The sequence below is a fragment of the Ostrinia nubilalis genome, chromosome 8, assembly GCF_963855985.1.
Source record: "Ostrinia nubilalis chromosome 8, ilOstNubi1.1, whole genome shotgun sequence".
In the NCBI taxonomy this organism is placed as follows: domain Eukaryota; kingdom Metazoa; phylum Arthropoda; class Insecta; order Lepidoptera; family Crambidae; genus Ostrinia; species Ostrinia nubilalis.
In genome coordinates this window covers 2,708,077-2,726,031 of record NC_087095.1, presented here as the reverse complement: position 1 = coordinate 2,726,031, position 17,955 = coordinate 2,708,077, and the positions used below count along the sequence as shown (strand labels likewise).

Genomic DNA, 17,955 nt, shown 5'->3' with positions numbered 1-17,955 from the left:
TCCAGTTAACCTATCAAGAATAGCACGAACAAATCTTGTCGTGATAATTATAGGTATACATGGTAGGTATACTTTTAGCTCATAAGCTGCTACAGTTAATTAATTTATTTATATTGACCTACCTTGCCTGCGGATATTTTTTTTTTTTTTTTTGTTACGAGAACAAAATGTTTTATCGACATAGCGATATGCAAACATTTAGTCGCCATGCAGTATTATTATCAAATTATTAAGTCATTATTAATATTACATGATCTACCTCCAATAGAATTGAAAAGTCAAAAATATTTATTACAATGCAATTACAATATCAATTAAACCAATTACGTAATTCAGGTAAGGATTAAAATTCAGGATGTCACATAAATTAAACAATTTTATGATCACAATAAAATGTGAGAATACAATGTCAGTATCACAATTACAAGAATGTCATAAATTAGCAATTCGGGAGTAATTATAGGGAGAATAGCGCTATACCTAGTGAATAAGACCTAATCTTGTACTACTTTATTTATGCAAATAAATCATTGCATCTGGAATCTTGAAGTCCAATACAATAAAGCCAAAAATAAAAAAATAGTTCATCGTCTGTTACTGCCTGTCCCGTGGATGCGTTCATTCGGAATCATTTCGAAATCATAACCCTCTTTAATTCCGGCGGACGTACTCGTCAAATCGGTTGCGAAAATGAAAATAATCCCCAAGGGAATTATCGAAAAATGCACTCGCACCGTCGGCGATAGGAGCGAAATTGACGAAGTAATGCGCGCTATTCTCATTACACAGCGAGCAGTCGGCAATCAAATTCTCGATCCGTACTGGAGCTGGATGAAGTCTCTGCCACACCAACTGGTACTCGTAGCTTCTACGTTATACGTCGTAATAGCACAGAATAAATAATAGTAGTACCTACAGAAGGATTACTCCGCAAGACGATTTAAATAAATGCGAGTCTCGCTACCACGTGATACAGTGTAATTCAGCTCGCACAGCACTACGTACCTACAATTTTATTCACCTACAAGTTTTGTCTCTTTCTATCGCGTGTCTCTGAACTCTTCTTACGCTGTTAGGGTTGCTATGCTGTCTAGTGAAAAAATTGAATTAATCTACTTAGGTATTTGTAATGAGGTACGTATGTAGGTAAGTATTAGTGTTATTTTACCTTTGTAAAAATAACATTTTAAATATACCTACTTAGGATAAAAAAGTACTTATTTTAATACAATGTCTTCATTCATACCTATTTTAACATAAGACAAATAAATTAAACATACCTACTATCACAGAAGAAAGAATGACATCATACCTACCTACTTACTACGCAAACACGAAACGGCTACATCCTAGAACGAGAGGCGTCACCCGAAAATCATATTTGTATTTGACTTTGCACAAACTTAATCTAATGTTATTCGCTGTACTTTGGCAACAATTTATTTAATACCTATGCATTAGGTATGGTAAAAGAACTAGCTTGTCGTAACTTGGTGTATCGATGTTACTCTTCCGTTTCATTTACCTACACGGAAAGGTAATAGTTAATATTTTAACGATAAAATTCTTAAAACATCATAAATTATATTCAAAAGAAATTATTTATTAAAGGCAAAACATCAAGTCTCGACGGGCGCGCGCGTGACACTCGACTGATATAATACCCGCCGGCGGGGCGCTTCGCTGTAGGTAATTATCGGATGTACCGCGCGGAGTGAGCCAGGCCTGGTAATAGGCACCTGGGTATTCGTCAGCGGCACAGACGATGTCAAACTCATCGCTGAAGGCTCACTCACGTTCATCATAGCCGCTTTATGCCCATCCAGATACTACTTCTTTCTTATGGCTCGGAAAGATTTTCAGAAGTTGTACATCGCACTCAAGACTACGGTGTGCAAATTAATCACCGATGACTCCGAAGAAAAGATGGAACAATTGTTAAAGAAGACGCGGTCACTAGCAAAGTTTATGTTGTTTTCGTCAAATTTACCTCTGACGATATATTTCTTGGCAGCAATGTGGCACTATGTCCACGGAGAAAAGAGGACAATGTCGAAGACAACATCTATTTTGATGCCTATGAGATCACCGTACTACGAGATAGGGTTGTTCGCGCACACTTTCTTTTCGTTCGAAGCTGCGTTTCTTATATTAGTCCCTGATATGTGGTTTGTAGTAATAATGCTCTTCTTCTGTTCTGCTTGCGATAGTGCGGCAAAGTTGCTGATAGTAGAAGAAAGGAGAAATGAAAGCAAACTTCAGTATGGTACTCGCTTGAATGATAGTTTAAGGAAATTCTACGTAGCCCACGTAAAGTTAATCGAGTACGTATTCTCTAATAACTATTGTTCTTTCTTAGCAAGTTGACATTAAGGCAGTACTTGTTCTTTTTATCATAGGGTTATAATAATTTTGTCTGTATTTCAGCTTTCTAGACGTTTTGAATTCAGTCTTCAAGTGGCTAGCACTAGTGACTCTCATTAGTATGGCGGTGATGATTTGCGTTGTACTTCTGCTAATTACCCAGGTAAGGGCTCGTTCCCATGGTTTGCGGGATCCAGTAATGCAGGATGCAAAAATGGATAGTCGTGTGAACATAACTTTCAAACAAAATGTGTGGTGTTTGAAATTCCAATTCCAAATTCGTACGAATCGGTTTTTTGTGGGATATTGCAAACGGGATGTTTGTGTGAATGTTCATATTAAAATACGCATACTATTTGACGGGACCCTGCAAAAAAAGGGTTCCTGCAAAAAACCGGGACGTCTCCTTGTGAACAAGCACCTATATAAATACAATGCTAGACTTAGTGCTTCTTAAATAAATAAATTAACACGATAATAATAATGATGTTCAGTAGTTTCTTGCCCCTTTTGTTCCTGTATTTGAATTTTCTTGCAAATGTTTTTGTCTAAAATTCATTTTGTTTGAAAAATCTAAACCACGTAAGATAGACGCTTGAAATTTGGCATGCAGGTACCTTAGTAAACTTAAAGCTTAGTTCATCATCATCATCATCATTTCAGCCACAGGACGTCCACTGCTGAACATAGGCCTCCCCCAATGCTTTCCATGTTGATCGATTGGTAGCGGCCTGCGTCCAGCGCTTCCCTGCTACCTTTACGATGTCGTCGGTCCACCTTGTAGGTGGACGTCCCACGCTGCGTTTTCCGGTACGCGGCCTCCATTCCAGAACCTTTCTGCCCCATCGGCCGTCAGTTCTGCGTACTATGTGCCCTGCCCATTGCCACTTCAGCTTGCTAATACGTCGGGCTATGTCAGCGACTTTGGTTCGTTTACGGATCTCCTCATTTCTGATTCGATCTCGCAAATAAACACCAAGCATAGCCCTCTCCATAGCACGCTGTGCAACTTTGAGCTTCTGTATAAGGCCTATAGTGAGAGGCCACGTTTCCGAGCCATAAGTTATCACTGGTAACACACATTGGTTATACACTCTAGTCTTCAGGCATTGAGGTAATTTGGACGAAAAGATGTTGCGTAGTTTCCCGAACGCTGCCCAGCCGAGTTGGATTCGACGATTGACCTCCTTCTCGAAATTGGACCTACCTAGCTGAATCGTTTGTCCGAGGTATACATACTTGTCGACAATCTCGAGAATTGAGCTCCCAACTGAAACTGGGTAGGGCGTAACATGGACATTCGACATAAGCTTCGTTTTGTCCATGTTCATCCTCAGGCCTACCTGTTGGGAAACTCGATTAAGGTCTTCGAGCATTGTGCCAAGATCTTCCAACGATTCTGCCATGACCACAATATCGTCGGCAAACCGAAGGTGAGTGATGTACTCGCCATTAATGTTTATGCCGAATCCTTTCCATTCCAGGAGTTTGAAAGCGTCTTCCAATGCAGCGGTGAACAGTTTCGGAGATATAACATCTCCCTGCCTAACGCCTCGCTGCAGTGGAATCGCCCTCGTGCTCTGCTCCTGTACTCGGACCGACATGGTGGCGTTTTTGTACAAGCACTTCAGCACCTCGATATACCGATAGTCAATACGGCACCGCTGGAGAGATTGTAACACTGCCCAAGTCTCAATCGAATCGAAGGCCTTCTCATAGTCCACGAACGCCAAGCATAGTGGCAAGTTATACTCCTCAGTCTTCTGTATAACCTGCCGCAGCGTATGGATGTGGTCTATGGTACTATAACCTTTTCGGAATCCGGCTTGTTCGGGAGGCTGGAAGTCATCGAACCTACGCGCGAGACGGTTCGTGATGACTCTCGAAAACAGTTTGTAGACATGACTCAGAAGCGAGATGGGTCTGTAATTCTTCAGCAAGGTCTTATCACCTTTCTTGAAGAAGAGCACCACCACGCTTCTGTTCCATGCTTCTGGCGTAGTTCCCTGGAGTAGGACGGAGTTAAAGAGTCTCTGAAGGACTTTCAGTATCAGTGTTCCACCCGCATTCAGAAGCTCCGATGTTATTCCGTCATCACCCGGTGCCTTGTTGTTCTTTAGCTGTTTGAGAGCCATCCTAATCTCGTATAGGCTGATGTCCGGGATATCTTCGGTATAGTGTCGAGTTAGCTTAGCTCTTGGATCTGAAGTTGAGCTATCAACGGGTTTGGTGACCGAGGTATATAGCTGTCCATAAAACCTCTCGATCTCACCTAGAACCTCGGCTTTTGTTGACGTTACACTACCGTCTGCCGTCGTTAGCTTCGTCAGCTGGCTTTGCCCAATAGAGTTGTCTCTTGCGAACACTTTGGAGCCTTGGTTCCGCTCTATCGCCTCTTTAATACTGTTAGTATTAAAGTTGCGAATATCATGTCGCAAGGACTTCCTTATCTGTCTATTGAGCTGCCTATATGCCGTAGCGTCAACGGAGGACTGCAGCGTCATTGCACGTCGTTCTGCCATGAGGTTGAGGGTGTGGTCGGTGAGCTTTTGCGGCTTGTCTTTACGACGAGGTCTATAGAATTTAAGCCCAGCCGCCTGGACAGTTTCTACGAACCCGTTATTGATCTCATCCACTGACTCGCAGTTTTCCAGGCATGCAAAGCGATTTGTCAACTCGAGCTGAAAGCTCTCGGGGCAGTGGATATGGGAATTGTAGGGTCGGAGCGTAGACTTCATCAGACGGGACCTTTCTAGCTTGACGTTAATATTTAGTATGCCTCTGACCATTCGGTGATCACTACCGGTTTTCACCCTGTTGATCACGGAGACATCACTAAATATTCGTCGCTTTGTGGTCATGATGAAGTCAATCTCATTTTTCGTAGAACCATCGGGACTCATCCATGTCCACTTCCTATGAGGCGGCTTCTGGAAGAAGGAGTTCATCGCAAAGAGGTCTTCCTTCTCCAGAAATTCGGCCAGCCTCTGCCCCCTGGGGTTCCGTTGCCCACATCCAAATTGCCCCACTCTCAGCTCATCATCACTTCGCATGCCCAGCTTCGCGTTGAAGTCCCCCATAACAACATTGAAGTAGGTTTTAGTAGTATGTATGGCCCTACTTATGTCCTCATACATAGCCTCTACTTCCTCATCTGGGCTTAGTTACAACAAGATATTGCAAAATTCCCACGGAAAGGGGAGTTAGCGGGAAAAACATTTGTATGACAAAATCTAAACCGCGTAACATAGATGAAGGGGGTAAAACGGGATCCACGCGTACGAAGTCGCGGGCGGCCGCTATCTAAGTATGAGCATGCAGTGTTTACCGTACTATTATTGTGCACCTAGTTCTAAAAGTTATTGTTATCTAGAAAGAAGAAAGAAAATATTTTATTTGGCCCAACATATTAAATTATTACAGTATACGGTTTACAATACTTGCACATTTGTGGACCAAATTTTTTTGTAAGCATTGGTGTAACAATTATTTATTGGTAAACCAAATAAATAAAATTAAAAAAAAATAAGCTGGCTGGCTCTATTTAGCTTCGTGTTTCAGGGGGTGGACTTGGCATTCTTGTCTATCGCACTGCCGGCCATAGGAGAGCTTTTCGCTTATAACTGGTTTGGAGAGCAAATTATAAACAAGGTAACCTACTATCGATTAAGAATTTGCAGAAAAAATGTTTTCAACTATATCAAGTAAATCTTAAGCTTTCTGTTCTGTTCCATCTGAGCCAATATTTTTTTCAAGGAAAAAATATTGTTTATTAAACAAAACAAATTGATACAATTTATAAAATTGGTACCATTTGTAGGTCACAATGCCTGTTTAACTTTAAAAAATGACTTGTATTTTTTTTAGGACGATGAAAAATTAATTAAAAAGATTTGATTATTTTTAGGCGGAGAAATGGAGCTTAGCTCTATTGAACTTCGACTGGATAAATCTGTCAGCAAAAGACAAGAAATGTTACTACATAATGGTAACCTACATGCAGAAGAAGTTCCGTATGAAAACGGCATTCGGCAGTGAATTTTCTTTACTGACAATGAGTACAGTAAGTATCATACAAACGTATGGCTCAAAATTTATTCAACAGATCCAGAACTAGTCGTCCACTGCTGAACATAGGCCTCCCCCAATGATTTGAAGGCCTGCATCAAGTGCCTTCCTGCTACCATTATGAGGTTGTCAATATACCTTGTGGGTGGACGTCTCTCGCTAAGTAAAATCTCTCAGAGAAAATGAAAATCGTTTAAATGTTTTTATTTATTTATTCAATATTTTTCGTTGATGCTTCGCTCCTATTAGTCGTAGCGAGATACAATAGCCTTTCTCAATAAATGGACTATTCAACACAAAAATATTTTTATATCAAAACAGTAGTCCCTGTTCCAAATTATAAACAAACTCCTCAGTTTTTATTTACCAATTATATTGATTTTATTGTTATTTACTTGCAGTGTGTCAAAGGCGGTTATCAAGCATTTACCGTATTGCAGTCAGCAACGCACAAGAGAGAGTAAAAGAAGATTTAAGTCATAAAGGACAAGTACTTAAAGTACTTGCTCCCTTCACGTTTAGCCTGTAGTTGTTCGGTACCTAATTTCATTAAAGTAGCTTTGGATGAATTATGCAATTATTGTTTTATTAATATCAATCATAAAGGTAACAGGAAGGCGCTGGATGCAGACCGCTACCAACCGATCATTACAGAAATCATTGGGGAGGCCTATGTTCAGCAGTGGACCTCCTATGCTATGGCTGATATAATGATGATAATATCAACCAAAGACAAGTCTCCTAACATGTTACAGGCCCTTGAAAAGCCAATAGTTCTGATGTTGCGAATATCCATTGGCATTGACATTTTTAATATTTAAATAAAGATAACTAACTCAAAGGTGACTGACTGACATAGTGATCTATCAACGCACAGCCACTGGACGGATCGGGCTGAAATTTGGCATGCAGGTAAATGTTATGACGCAGGCGTCCGCTAAGAAAGGATTTTACGAAACTCCACCCCTAAGGGGGTAAAACGGGATCCACGCGTACGAAGTCGCGGGTGGCCGCTAGTTAATAAATAAAAAAGTAACCGAATGCAGTTTGCCTTGAACTGTTCTAAGTTTCAATTTTCATAGCGTTGCCTTCCGAAATACGTAAGTATACGCCAAAAATAAGACACCAAGACCCAAAAGTGTAGTGACGAAACTCCTGATCGTATTTCGTTGTTGAAATTTGCCAAGTTCGTTTTTATTTCCAATGAAACATTCCTGTTAATTCCTAAAAGAAATTCCGAATTTTTCATATGAGACGAGACATAGCTGAGCGAAAAAGGCTTCTATCATCGAGAGTTAGGGACTGAATTTGCGATGACGTAAAGAATTAGCGAAGGTTTTTATCCCAAATGGCACAGGTGAAGTGTTGTGTTTTCGCAAAGAAGATTAAAATCGATTTAAGGTTCGATCTCATCGCTTGAATTTGTTTGCATTTTTAACGACAGTGTTTTTAGAGTAACCTATTTTGTAACCCTCAGGAATACCAAACTCTATTTGGTAGTATGTCTTAGCTAGATATTTAGTTATATAGGTAATGGCAGCGCTTTCCGCTGGCTCTCTTTCAGGCAGAGCGTAGTTTGTACCGTCTCAAGATTGTCATTATCAGTGAATTCTAGAGCGAACACCTAGTTTTTCCACTAAGCTTTGGGTGATGGAACACAGACATCCAATTAAACCTTCTATATTTCACAGAGGTAACCTCTGTAATGATAGAATCTCTAATGATAAAGATAATAAGGCACTTACCTTTTCTATTACGCTTTTGGTGAAACCGCACCTTTACGAATAGAGTGAGCAAATGACATCTAAAATTCCAATTCTTTGTACGGGAGAAGCAAATAGATTTTTGGGTAAGCTCCTTAATCGCAATCACAATTTGAATTGTTTTCAGAGGTTTCCAGCTCGACAATTTAAATTAGTGATTGTTTCTTTTATACAAATAACACTGGATTTGTATTTACCTTAAGTAAAAATTGCACATAAAGATAATAATATCATCGATTCAATTTGACTTGATAAACTTAAAAGTTCTTTTTTATTTGTTTATTAGTAACCTTTAGATATTCTTTACGGCGTATAGCATTAAAATCCAAAATCTTAACTTCAATAAAATAACAGCCACCGCACCGCTCAAACAAATGAAGGTAGATACGAAAAAGCGGCGCGCGCGCCGGCCTCCTTACTAAAACTAACTAGTAGCCGCCGGCACGCGGAAGCGAGCGCACGTCGCGTCGTCAATGCGCTCACTCGTACTCGCGCGCATAACATACTCGATCGCTGCAATGTGTTTCATGTCTCTCTAACTTAAATCTGTGATGTCATAAAAGTGGATAGAAATGGTCACAGATTCAAACACCAACTTGTAAATAGGAATAGTGTGTGTTGTTTACGCTATCCCAAGCCTTTTCGGCACGTGCGCCGCCGCATCAATCATTTTGTCACGCGATATCGGGAACTTGCCGTTCCTCTAGGATTGCAGTGTCAAATACAAAATCAAGGTGTTGTGCACAAACCAACGATCTACAAACAAAAGGTTTTGCTCGGGATCTCAACGCTCACCTAAGATTGCAGTAAGTGTCTGTATAGTTCTATGAAAGTGCATAGCCTCGACAGTGTCATCACGAGTATAAAGCTCAGTTGCACCATCTAACTTTAACAGTAACTATAACGTAAACCGGTGTTTTTTATATGGAGTTTAACAGATTTTTGAGGTTTGTTAAAGTCAAAGTAAGATGGTGCAACCCAACCTAAGTATGTTATGTTCACAAACTTCTTTCAATCTTTTGTATGCTTTGATTTGTGAAGTTATTGAATACAATAAATATTCCAAGGGTTTCTTTCATCATATTCTGTAAGTAAACAAACACGCAAAAGAATTTTCCAGCAAATCACAATTAAGTTCATAAATACATGTTTTCACACCTACACATTTGATCTAGCTATTGTTATCTTATAAACTTGCTCTTTCCACCTATACAGACAGGTGAATACCCTACCAATCGATAGTTTTCTCTTGATCTATCCATTGTTTCCAACACAATGGTGTCTGACGGCAACTAAGCACGCTGCTCAAACTTTAAAGGCAGCTTAAACTAAACCTTAATTATTAATTAACCTCCGAAATAGTGTAATACGGTGCATGTTAATCTAACATTGCAAAACTTTGAATATTATCGCATAATTTTCCTACTTAGGCTAAGAACTCATGGCGCGATTTTCACCCGCGCCCGCGGCGGTTGCGGGCCCGCAGCTTCTGTAGAATGCAGATACTTGTGAAAAAACTAATGCACAAACTACGACGCGGTTTTCGCCCGCAGCGGGCGACCATTTTGTACCAGTGACTTAGCACGCGGTGCGATTTAAAATCGCGCCGTGAGTTCTTAGAATAACCGCGCAAATAACCGCTCCCGTGAATTTTGAAATAAAACCGCAATTCCACAACCGCCGCGGGCGCGGGTGAAAATCGCGCCGTGAGTTCTTAGCCTTACTGAAAATAACAATAAGCTAAGCTAAGGGTTATAAGCTATTGTTATACAATCTAAACTTTAACCCAACCTCATTGCTCCAAATACATCATAAGGTACTGGCTGACAAGGTGTCAGGTTGATTTATTCGGAAGAACGTCAGTAAGTCCTGTCACTCTACATTCTTTAATATCAAATTATTTCCATATTATCTGGACCTTGTCTGGGCTAAATAAATTAGTAGTTTGCGCATCCGCAATTCGTATCACAAACGCAACGAGCCAATGCATTTCAAAAGGCCGGAAAACCAGTGGACCAGAAGTGCCAGCTTCCAATGTCGAACGACTGGAGCGAAGATCTGGTAAGTTCACTGCATCAGTTTGTTTTTATCCATAACGAGGAAGCCACGTACCAGAAACACAGTCCACAAGGTGGACCAACGACCTCATAAAGGTAGCAGGAAGGCGCTGGATGTAGATCGCCACCAACCGGCCATTATGGAAATCATTGGGGGAGGCCTATGTCTAGCAGTGGACGTCCTATGGCTGAAATGATGATGATGATGATGATGAGAAAGCTCTTGGCTTGCATATCACCTGATAAAAAGTGATGATCAACCAGTCTCTCTTTGATCGGTCGGTGCCTAAGAGTGCTACTAACTACTATTTTAGAACTAAAAAAATTGTTGCTAAAAGCAATTTTTTCTCACTTTTATTATAGAAGCATAATAATATTATTCCATTATGACCATTATAAAAAGTTTTATTATGTATAGTGTAGTGTAGAGCGCAATACCCTAATACTAACTATAATGAAGCCCTTTGTCTGAGTGTATTGAGTTACTGTGAACAAGTATTATCTCTCAATATTAGGTTCGTTCGTTTCAGCCGAAAGACGTCCACTGCTGGACAAAGGCCTCCACCAAGGATTTCCACAAAGACCGGTCCTGCGCCGCTTGAATAGTGGCAACCACGAGCTGGAAGACGTAGCGTGGGCAGGCCTCCCACTAGGTGGACCGACGATCTGGTGAAGGTCGCGGGAGGTACTTGGATGCAATATTAGGTACTCGTACATTATTAGGTTATTATAGAAACCCAAGACTGCATGTCAGCATTTAGTAATTTACTTCAGCAGTGGTAATTCTATGTATATTGTCTTGATGATAGCTACAGTTACTTGTTTCAATAAAGTGGTCTTTTACCGAAATGTTACGAACTTTGATACTAAGGCTGAGTTGCACCATCTAACTTTAACGGTAACTATGACGTTAACTGATGCTGTTTGTATGGAGTTAGACAGATTTTTGACGTTAATTGTCAAAGTTAAAGTAAGATGGTGCAACCCAGCTTTACTTTATTGGAGCTAAGAGCTGTTGAACATTGAGAAAGAGAGAGTGACTTTTTCTAATCAACTGTAAACATAAAAAATGAAGAACAGTAGGTACTTCTGTAGGCTGTAAATGAATTCCTATTTTAACTAGATTCTCCCCATTTTTTCATCTTCTCGATTAAAGTACTTGTTATGTTATTATAAAGTTCACAAAAGGACATTTAAATCTCTCACATAAATCACTGTAGAGCCTCACACATAAACACACTGCCCCTTTGACAGCCATCAGATAGTATCCACACGGTTCAATTGAAAAGAAAGAGATATTTAATGCCCAAATCAGACATTGAAAAAGGTACGCGCGAATCTGACGGCGCGATCTGAACAAATTCGGGTGTACTTTTGCAAATTTTGTCTCCACTCACGGACCCGGTGATTCCTAGATAGTGTCCGGTTGGGGTGGCCAGGTTGTCTAGTGTCTGAAGGATAATTTTACTTAATAATAAAATTACCGTAAGGTGTGCAAGGCGTGGCTCGTAGAAGTCAACTTTTGTGTCTCAAATGATACACAGTACGCGGAGCTCTATGTGTTTTTTCACAAAAATGTATTCATGTAGTGGTAAATGCAACGTATTACCCGTTCGCGCTAAGTTTGCCGGTCCGTGGAATGCGCGTTCCCTCCCGCAACCGCGATTAAACGCAATTAGTTGGTGATTACATGCAATTACTGTGTCTTATTTTACGCAAATAAATACACAGTTTATATCAATAATAATAAATAAAAAATATTGTAAATATAGTTTGATAAAGTTATGGACACTTCCCTTCGAGTGACGTCATATCGCCAGCGGCAAACTTAAAGCGAACGGATAGTAAGTTTAACCCTCATTTAAGGCATCTTCAGTTCAGACTCAAGTGCGTAATGTTCCCAGTTAGATAATGTTTTCTTTTTTGTTTGAAAGTGCAGTATTTTCCTTTAATGTTTTTTTTACAATAAGGTTCTTACTCAATTTTCCGTCAGTGTTGCCGGTCTTGGGCTAAATTATTGTCTCTTAGCAGTAAGAGATTACAGTACAGATACAACAGATTACGTAAAAATGCATTTCATCAGCCTAAGATTTGTAAGCAATAGAAATTTGACTATCAAACTGGATGCTTAGTAAAAATCAGTCTCCAAAAAAACAAAAACCGCGGTCACGCTGGTCAGAAGCGTCGAATGAATTATGGGCATGTGAAGGCACTTGGAAAGTTAAGTGCGTCTGTGATGTATAGCGTTTCACGATTTCATTTTGGGGTTGATATGCGTTTTGTGAATGGACCCAGACAATTCGGACCGTTTTTACATTTCCACTTTTGTTCCAATGAAGCAGCAATATCTGTGATATATTTGTCGAGTTGTGCGACAGTTGAGTTTATTAATGTGGGATTTTCTCTCAGTATGGAAAATAAATAAGGAAATAGAGCCAACATATTAATTAACAGCATAATAATATGCCGGAGTGCATATCTTTTTCATAAAGGTTACCAACAATCCGCTTTGCAACGGAGGGAAGTCGAACCTTAACTTCGAACTCCTCCTATGTTTGTCTGATTAAATTCGTTGCGGGTCCAATGACAGTTTAACTTTCTCCAGGGACAAACTTGACCTTCACTGGTTGGGTTTTTATTGGTGGTCAAGCTATAGATCCTGGCTACACAGGAGTTGCAGCGGTGGAAAAGAGAGGTGTACCGGTGAACAGAGTGGTGCCGCAGGTACAAAAGACACTTAACTTCAGTGATATTCTATTTATTGCGAAGATAATTTACAACCATGTGCACACACTTGAATGGTAGGAAAAAGAGACCATAGAGAGGGGCCATAGAGCATACAACGCTTCTGGGTTGCCAGATATCGTTATTACATTTTTACCATACACCCGCCCCATTGAAATTACATTTCAATCTTCAAACAAAGAAGTTAAAGCTATTAACATTACAACTTACATTTTGCAATATAATACTTTAGCAATGAAATACACCTACAGAAATGCACTTACCAAGAAAGAGATTAATTAAGGTAAGTAAGTTCAACAAACCTAAGCGCTCTTGGCGTCATACATAAGTACAAGCTCTTGGCATCATACATAAGTACACAACCATAAGGTGTCCTACGAGCTATAATAGCCTACCAGTTACATACTAGTAGTAAACAAGTTTTACTTATTGTAAATCCTTTAAATATAACATGTAATTATGTATACAATATTTAGTTTAATACACAAGATAGTATACACTCAGTATTTGAAAGAATTAAAGATACACAATTGACCTGAACTAGGTACATCTTAAAGCTGTACATAAGTTCACATTAGAATAAATTTATAAACATTAGCGCTGTAGTGGTAGAAATGTGGAACTTCATTATAGATAACAGCATTCTAACAGAACACATGTGAACCTAATATACGCTCACCGCATTAAATTGGAGTTATAACAGTTCACATAGCCGTATTTCATTTCCACCATTTTGTTCTACATAACCTAAAATATTTACCAAATAAATCTCCAAAATTAATGCAGATTTATCACAAAATTCGCAGATAGAGCGATTGAGTTTTGGTTTCATGTTATAATTAATTACCGTAATATAATTATAATGCCAATCCAATATCAAAAACTGAAAATTGTAGATTTCCTCTCAGCCAGTTTTAAATATTTTAAAATGAATATCGCGTTTTTACAGAGGCGCGTAAATATTTAAGCTGTAAATATGTGTACATTTCACGATAAAGTTGCATTCCCAATGGCATTAACATTATTAAGTATTTAAAACCCGTGTTATTATTTGCATAAATGATTATCCGCCCGAGTTGTTTCCCTCTTGGCACTCACGTACAAATACCAAACTAATATTAAAATGTGGAAATAATTTAAGACACACGTGAACTTTAGGTAGCGGAGTAGGTATTGGAGTACTTTTGTCGGACTTTATAACTTTGAAAGCTGTGCATTTAGCCACTTGTTACTCTTTATTACACTCATGTACGTTGTATGGTTCACACTGCGTCCCATATAGTGCCGTAAGTCAGCCTTAAGTACGATGTTACTACTTAAACTGCTATTATAATGCTATTATACTGCTAATGTACAGCCATAGTGAACTTAAGGCTGTCTAATTTGTGCCCAAACTGGTTCTATAAAAGCATTATAGCAAGCTATGCAGCTCGTATACAGCTGACATACACAGCTTGTGGAGTACATGTAAATGACTATTGAACTCTTAAATGGAGTAAAATGCTACTTTGTTTTGGCTTGTGTAGCGACATCATAGGGCTGTGTGGCGAGGCGCAAACTGTGTGGAATGGCCTAATCTGTGTGGGTTTAAAGAGAAAATGTTAAAAGAACCATAACCAATCCCATAAATCATTTAGGTCCGATAGTATTTATTTTATTTGTATTGCATTGTATAACTTCATTATAATTACGTCATTAGGAGTTCACAATGTTCTAAATTAATTTTGAATAATACCGAAGAGAAGAGGCAGTATCATGAGCAAATGGAGAACCTACTGAGAAAGGCATACGCTGGGCGCTGTAGTGGTGACTTCGTGGAAAGCTTCAACGACATCGAGCAAGCAAAGAAGTGATTTTTCAAGTGGACGAAGACCACAGGAAGGCGGTCTTCCATGTCCGGAACTGGAACAGCAACGACGACAGGCTGCTAGCAGTCGCCCCGAGCGGCAGGCGCGCGAAGAAAGGAGCGACTCCCCTAGAAGTTCCTGAAAAGCAGTGGCGCCTCAAGACCGGATGGGACGAGCCCGTGCTGGAAGACGTCGCAGCATACTTCGAGAAATGGCTGTCAGACCTGCAGATTATGAAGAGACTGCGTATTCCTCGATACTACTACGGGGGGGAGATAAATGAAACTCCGAGAGCTGCACATCTTCTGCGATGCAGGCGAGGAAGCCTACGCCGCCGTTGCGTATTGGCACCTCACTTACAACGACAGGAAGGACGCGGAAGTTGTGCTGGTAGCTGCGCGTGCCAAAGTGGCTCCAGTGAAGACAAACGATATCGAGGTTGGAGCTACAAGCAGCATGAACGGAAGTGCATCGGCTGCCTGTAGAAGACACTATCTACTGGAGTGACTCCTAAACTGTGCTGCATTGGCTATTGGAACGAAAGCCGCCGCTATACACCCTACGGAGCGCATCGACTTGAAGAGATCACCGAGGAGACAAGGCCGTCGGAGTAGCGTTTGAGTACCCACTCACTTGAACGTAGCCGACGTGGCGTCGAGAGCGGGATACGTGCCTACATCGGAAGAGGATGAGTCTGTTGTTCCAAGGGCCGTCGTTCCTCAGAAGACCGAAGTCTGGATGGCCACGGCAAGAAGGCAAGGACGATGACGTGACAATCGAGCAACACTGCATCTCGTCACTGGGAAGATCGAGGATAACGAGACGGTCACATCGGACCTCTCGCTTTGAATATTCCAGAACATGAGAGACAGAGATGGCAATATCGCGAGAGAAAGGGAAGAGTATAAAATAGGGAGCAGGGCATTCCAGCTGACTAGTTTAATTCAGATAAGAAGCGAGTTAAGAAATCAAAGTGGTCGAAAAGAAAAAGTAAAGAACTCAGAAATAAAGCTGTCTACAACAAGTACTCTGCCTTCAAGATTTATGCCGGTTCCTAGCCCACGAACATACAGTCCACTGCTCATCAACAGTGAGGGTTCTTTCCATTCTTGGAAGTAGGATGGGTTACAGTTCTATGATTTGGAGTTTATCGGAACCAATAAGTTGTACTTATTTTTTTTTATTTTTTTTTTATTATTCATTATTGAGCAATTACATATTATAATTTTTGTGGTGGTTGAACAAACCTGATAGAAACCTTGGATAAAGGCCTAATTGGGCATCAAAGGATGAGTTTCTTCGGTGGTAACATTTTGGGCATATGAGCTATGGTGCCTAGATTAAGATGGCATGTGTGTGATCGACATTATTGTCATTATTGAATCAGCTGATTCTAAAATATTGAACGAAGAGATAATTGTGATAGCGTCTGTATGACCATTGGCGTGGCGCTACTGATTGAGGAGCACGCTGAGCTTCTAGATGATATGGATGTGCTGTGTAATGATGACATAGATGTACTGTGTGATGATGATATAGATGTACTGTGTGATGATATAGATGTACCGTGTGACGATGATATAATGTATTGTGTGATGATTTCTCGTTTCAGCAGAACCAAAGGTGGTCAGCGTGTGGTGCGAATGGTGGTGGAGATGGCAGAGTGGATCTAGCCAGGTGCTCAGCTGGATCCCAATACGAGGCGTCAAGTGTGCCATGAGCAGACCTTCGAGGGCGAAGGAATTGCAGGAAGGCCGAACTGTTAATTGTAAAAAATATAAAACGTTAAAATAGCGGTATCGTTATAGCCAATGAGCTGCTGTCATAGTGACATTGACGTATTGTCAATGTCACACGAGAACCAAACGTCAGAATAGAGGGACGCGCGGAGACGACTCCGCGCGCTTTTGTGCTAAGTGATGAATTGTATCTAAATTAACCCTTTCACGACCAAGGGAAATATTTTTCCCTTCTTTAAAACTCGTCATTATTTAATCAATTACTATCCAATCGATATTTTTTTTACTGCATGTCATAATACAACGTATATTTAAGGTAGCTAATGTCTCCCAGAACGCGGATAAAAAAAAGAAGTGTAAAATTTTTGTTGCGCCAAAACCAAAACATTCACCGGCCGAACTTCATATTATTTTGAAGTTTTTTAGACTTGTAATAATATATTTACTGTGTTTCTTCACGTGTTTTATATTATTCGGTAAGTACAGTTTTATGTAATAATAAAGCGAACTGCAGATAATGAGCACAAATACCCAATAATGCCAAATTATCTTTAGGGAAATATTCTTCCCTGTGGTCCATAACAGGCATATTTATTTTAATACCCTTCAGTAATTTACTGTTTTCTTGTATTTTTATAATGTTTACCTATGTTTTTTTACAGAAATGCCTAGATAGTGCTAAAAATTATGTTACATGCACGGAAGTGATCCAGCGGTGCAATAATATACTGGGTTGTGTGGACCTTATGGACCAAAGCAAAGCCTTATGTGCTTTATTATAGAAACATATGATAAAGCTCATAAGACTGCGCTTTTATCATATTCTTATTTATCCTACATCTCTACTGATGGAAAATGATGATCAGGTTGAAGGTGTAGGCGAGCATCACCCGGAATCCTCAAGAACAGTGGAACTGGCTATATTACCTCCAACTGCCGGAACACAACAATGCTGCTAGCATTGTTGTTATGGTGACAGACTTGTTTTGGTACGATGGTGGTAGCTAGCCAGGTGGACTCAGAACAAGCCCTGTCACCAATCAAACCAAACAGAAAATAAATCTGCTCCCACTGAGAATAGGACCCGGGACCTCTGGCTATGAAGCAGATGGTCTTTCTACTAGACCACAGATGCACTTGCGTCTCTTTTTTATATTCTAGATAGATAATGCTATGAACAACGCGTACTGAGTGTACGTAGAGTTTCACAAAGAACCCTGCGTATAAGAACCGCTCCTGAGCAATCTTGAGAATCACCACCACATCATAGCACGAGACATGTAAAATTATCTAATAATAAATAATTTTACATGTTACTGTCATTACACACCCTTGTGTATTATTCTTATATCATTTTTATTTATATTTTTTG

General features: G+C 40.0%; 1 protein-coding gene across 1 annotated transcript; it reads left to right on the top strand.

Annotated features, from left to right (window-relative positions):
- The first annotated feature begins 683 nt into the window (after nt 1–683).
- On the top strand, nt 684–6,915 carry LOC135073735 (uncharacterized). The gene is made up of 6 exons (XM_063967895.1): nt 684–882; nt 1,720–2,324; nt 2,428–2,527; nt 5,926–6,015; nt 6,272–6,427; nt 6,834–6,915. Exons 1-6 carry the CDS (start codon nt 691–693, stop codon nt 6,894–6,896), a joined length of 1,206 nt encoding a protein of 401 aa, XP_063823965.1. The 5' UTR covers nt 684–690; the 3' UTR covers nt 6,897–6,915.
- The last annotated feature ends 11,040 nt before the right edge of the window (nt 6,916–17,955 follow it).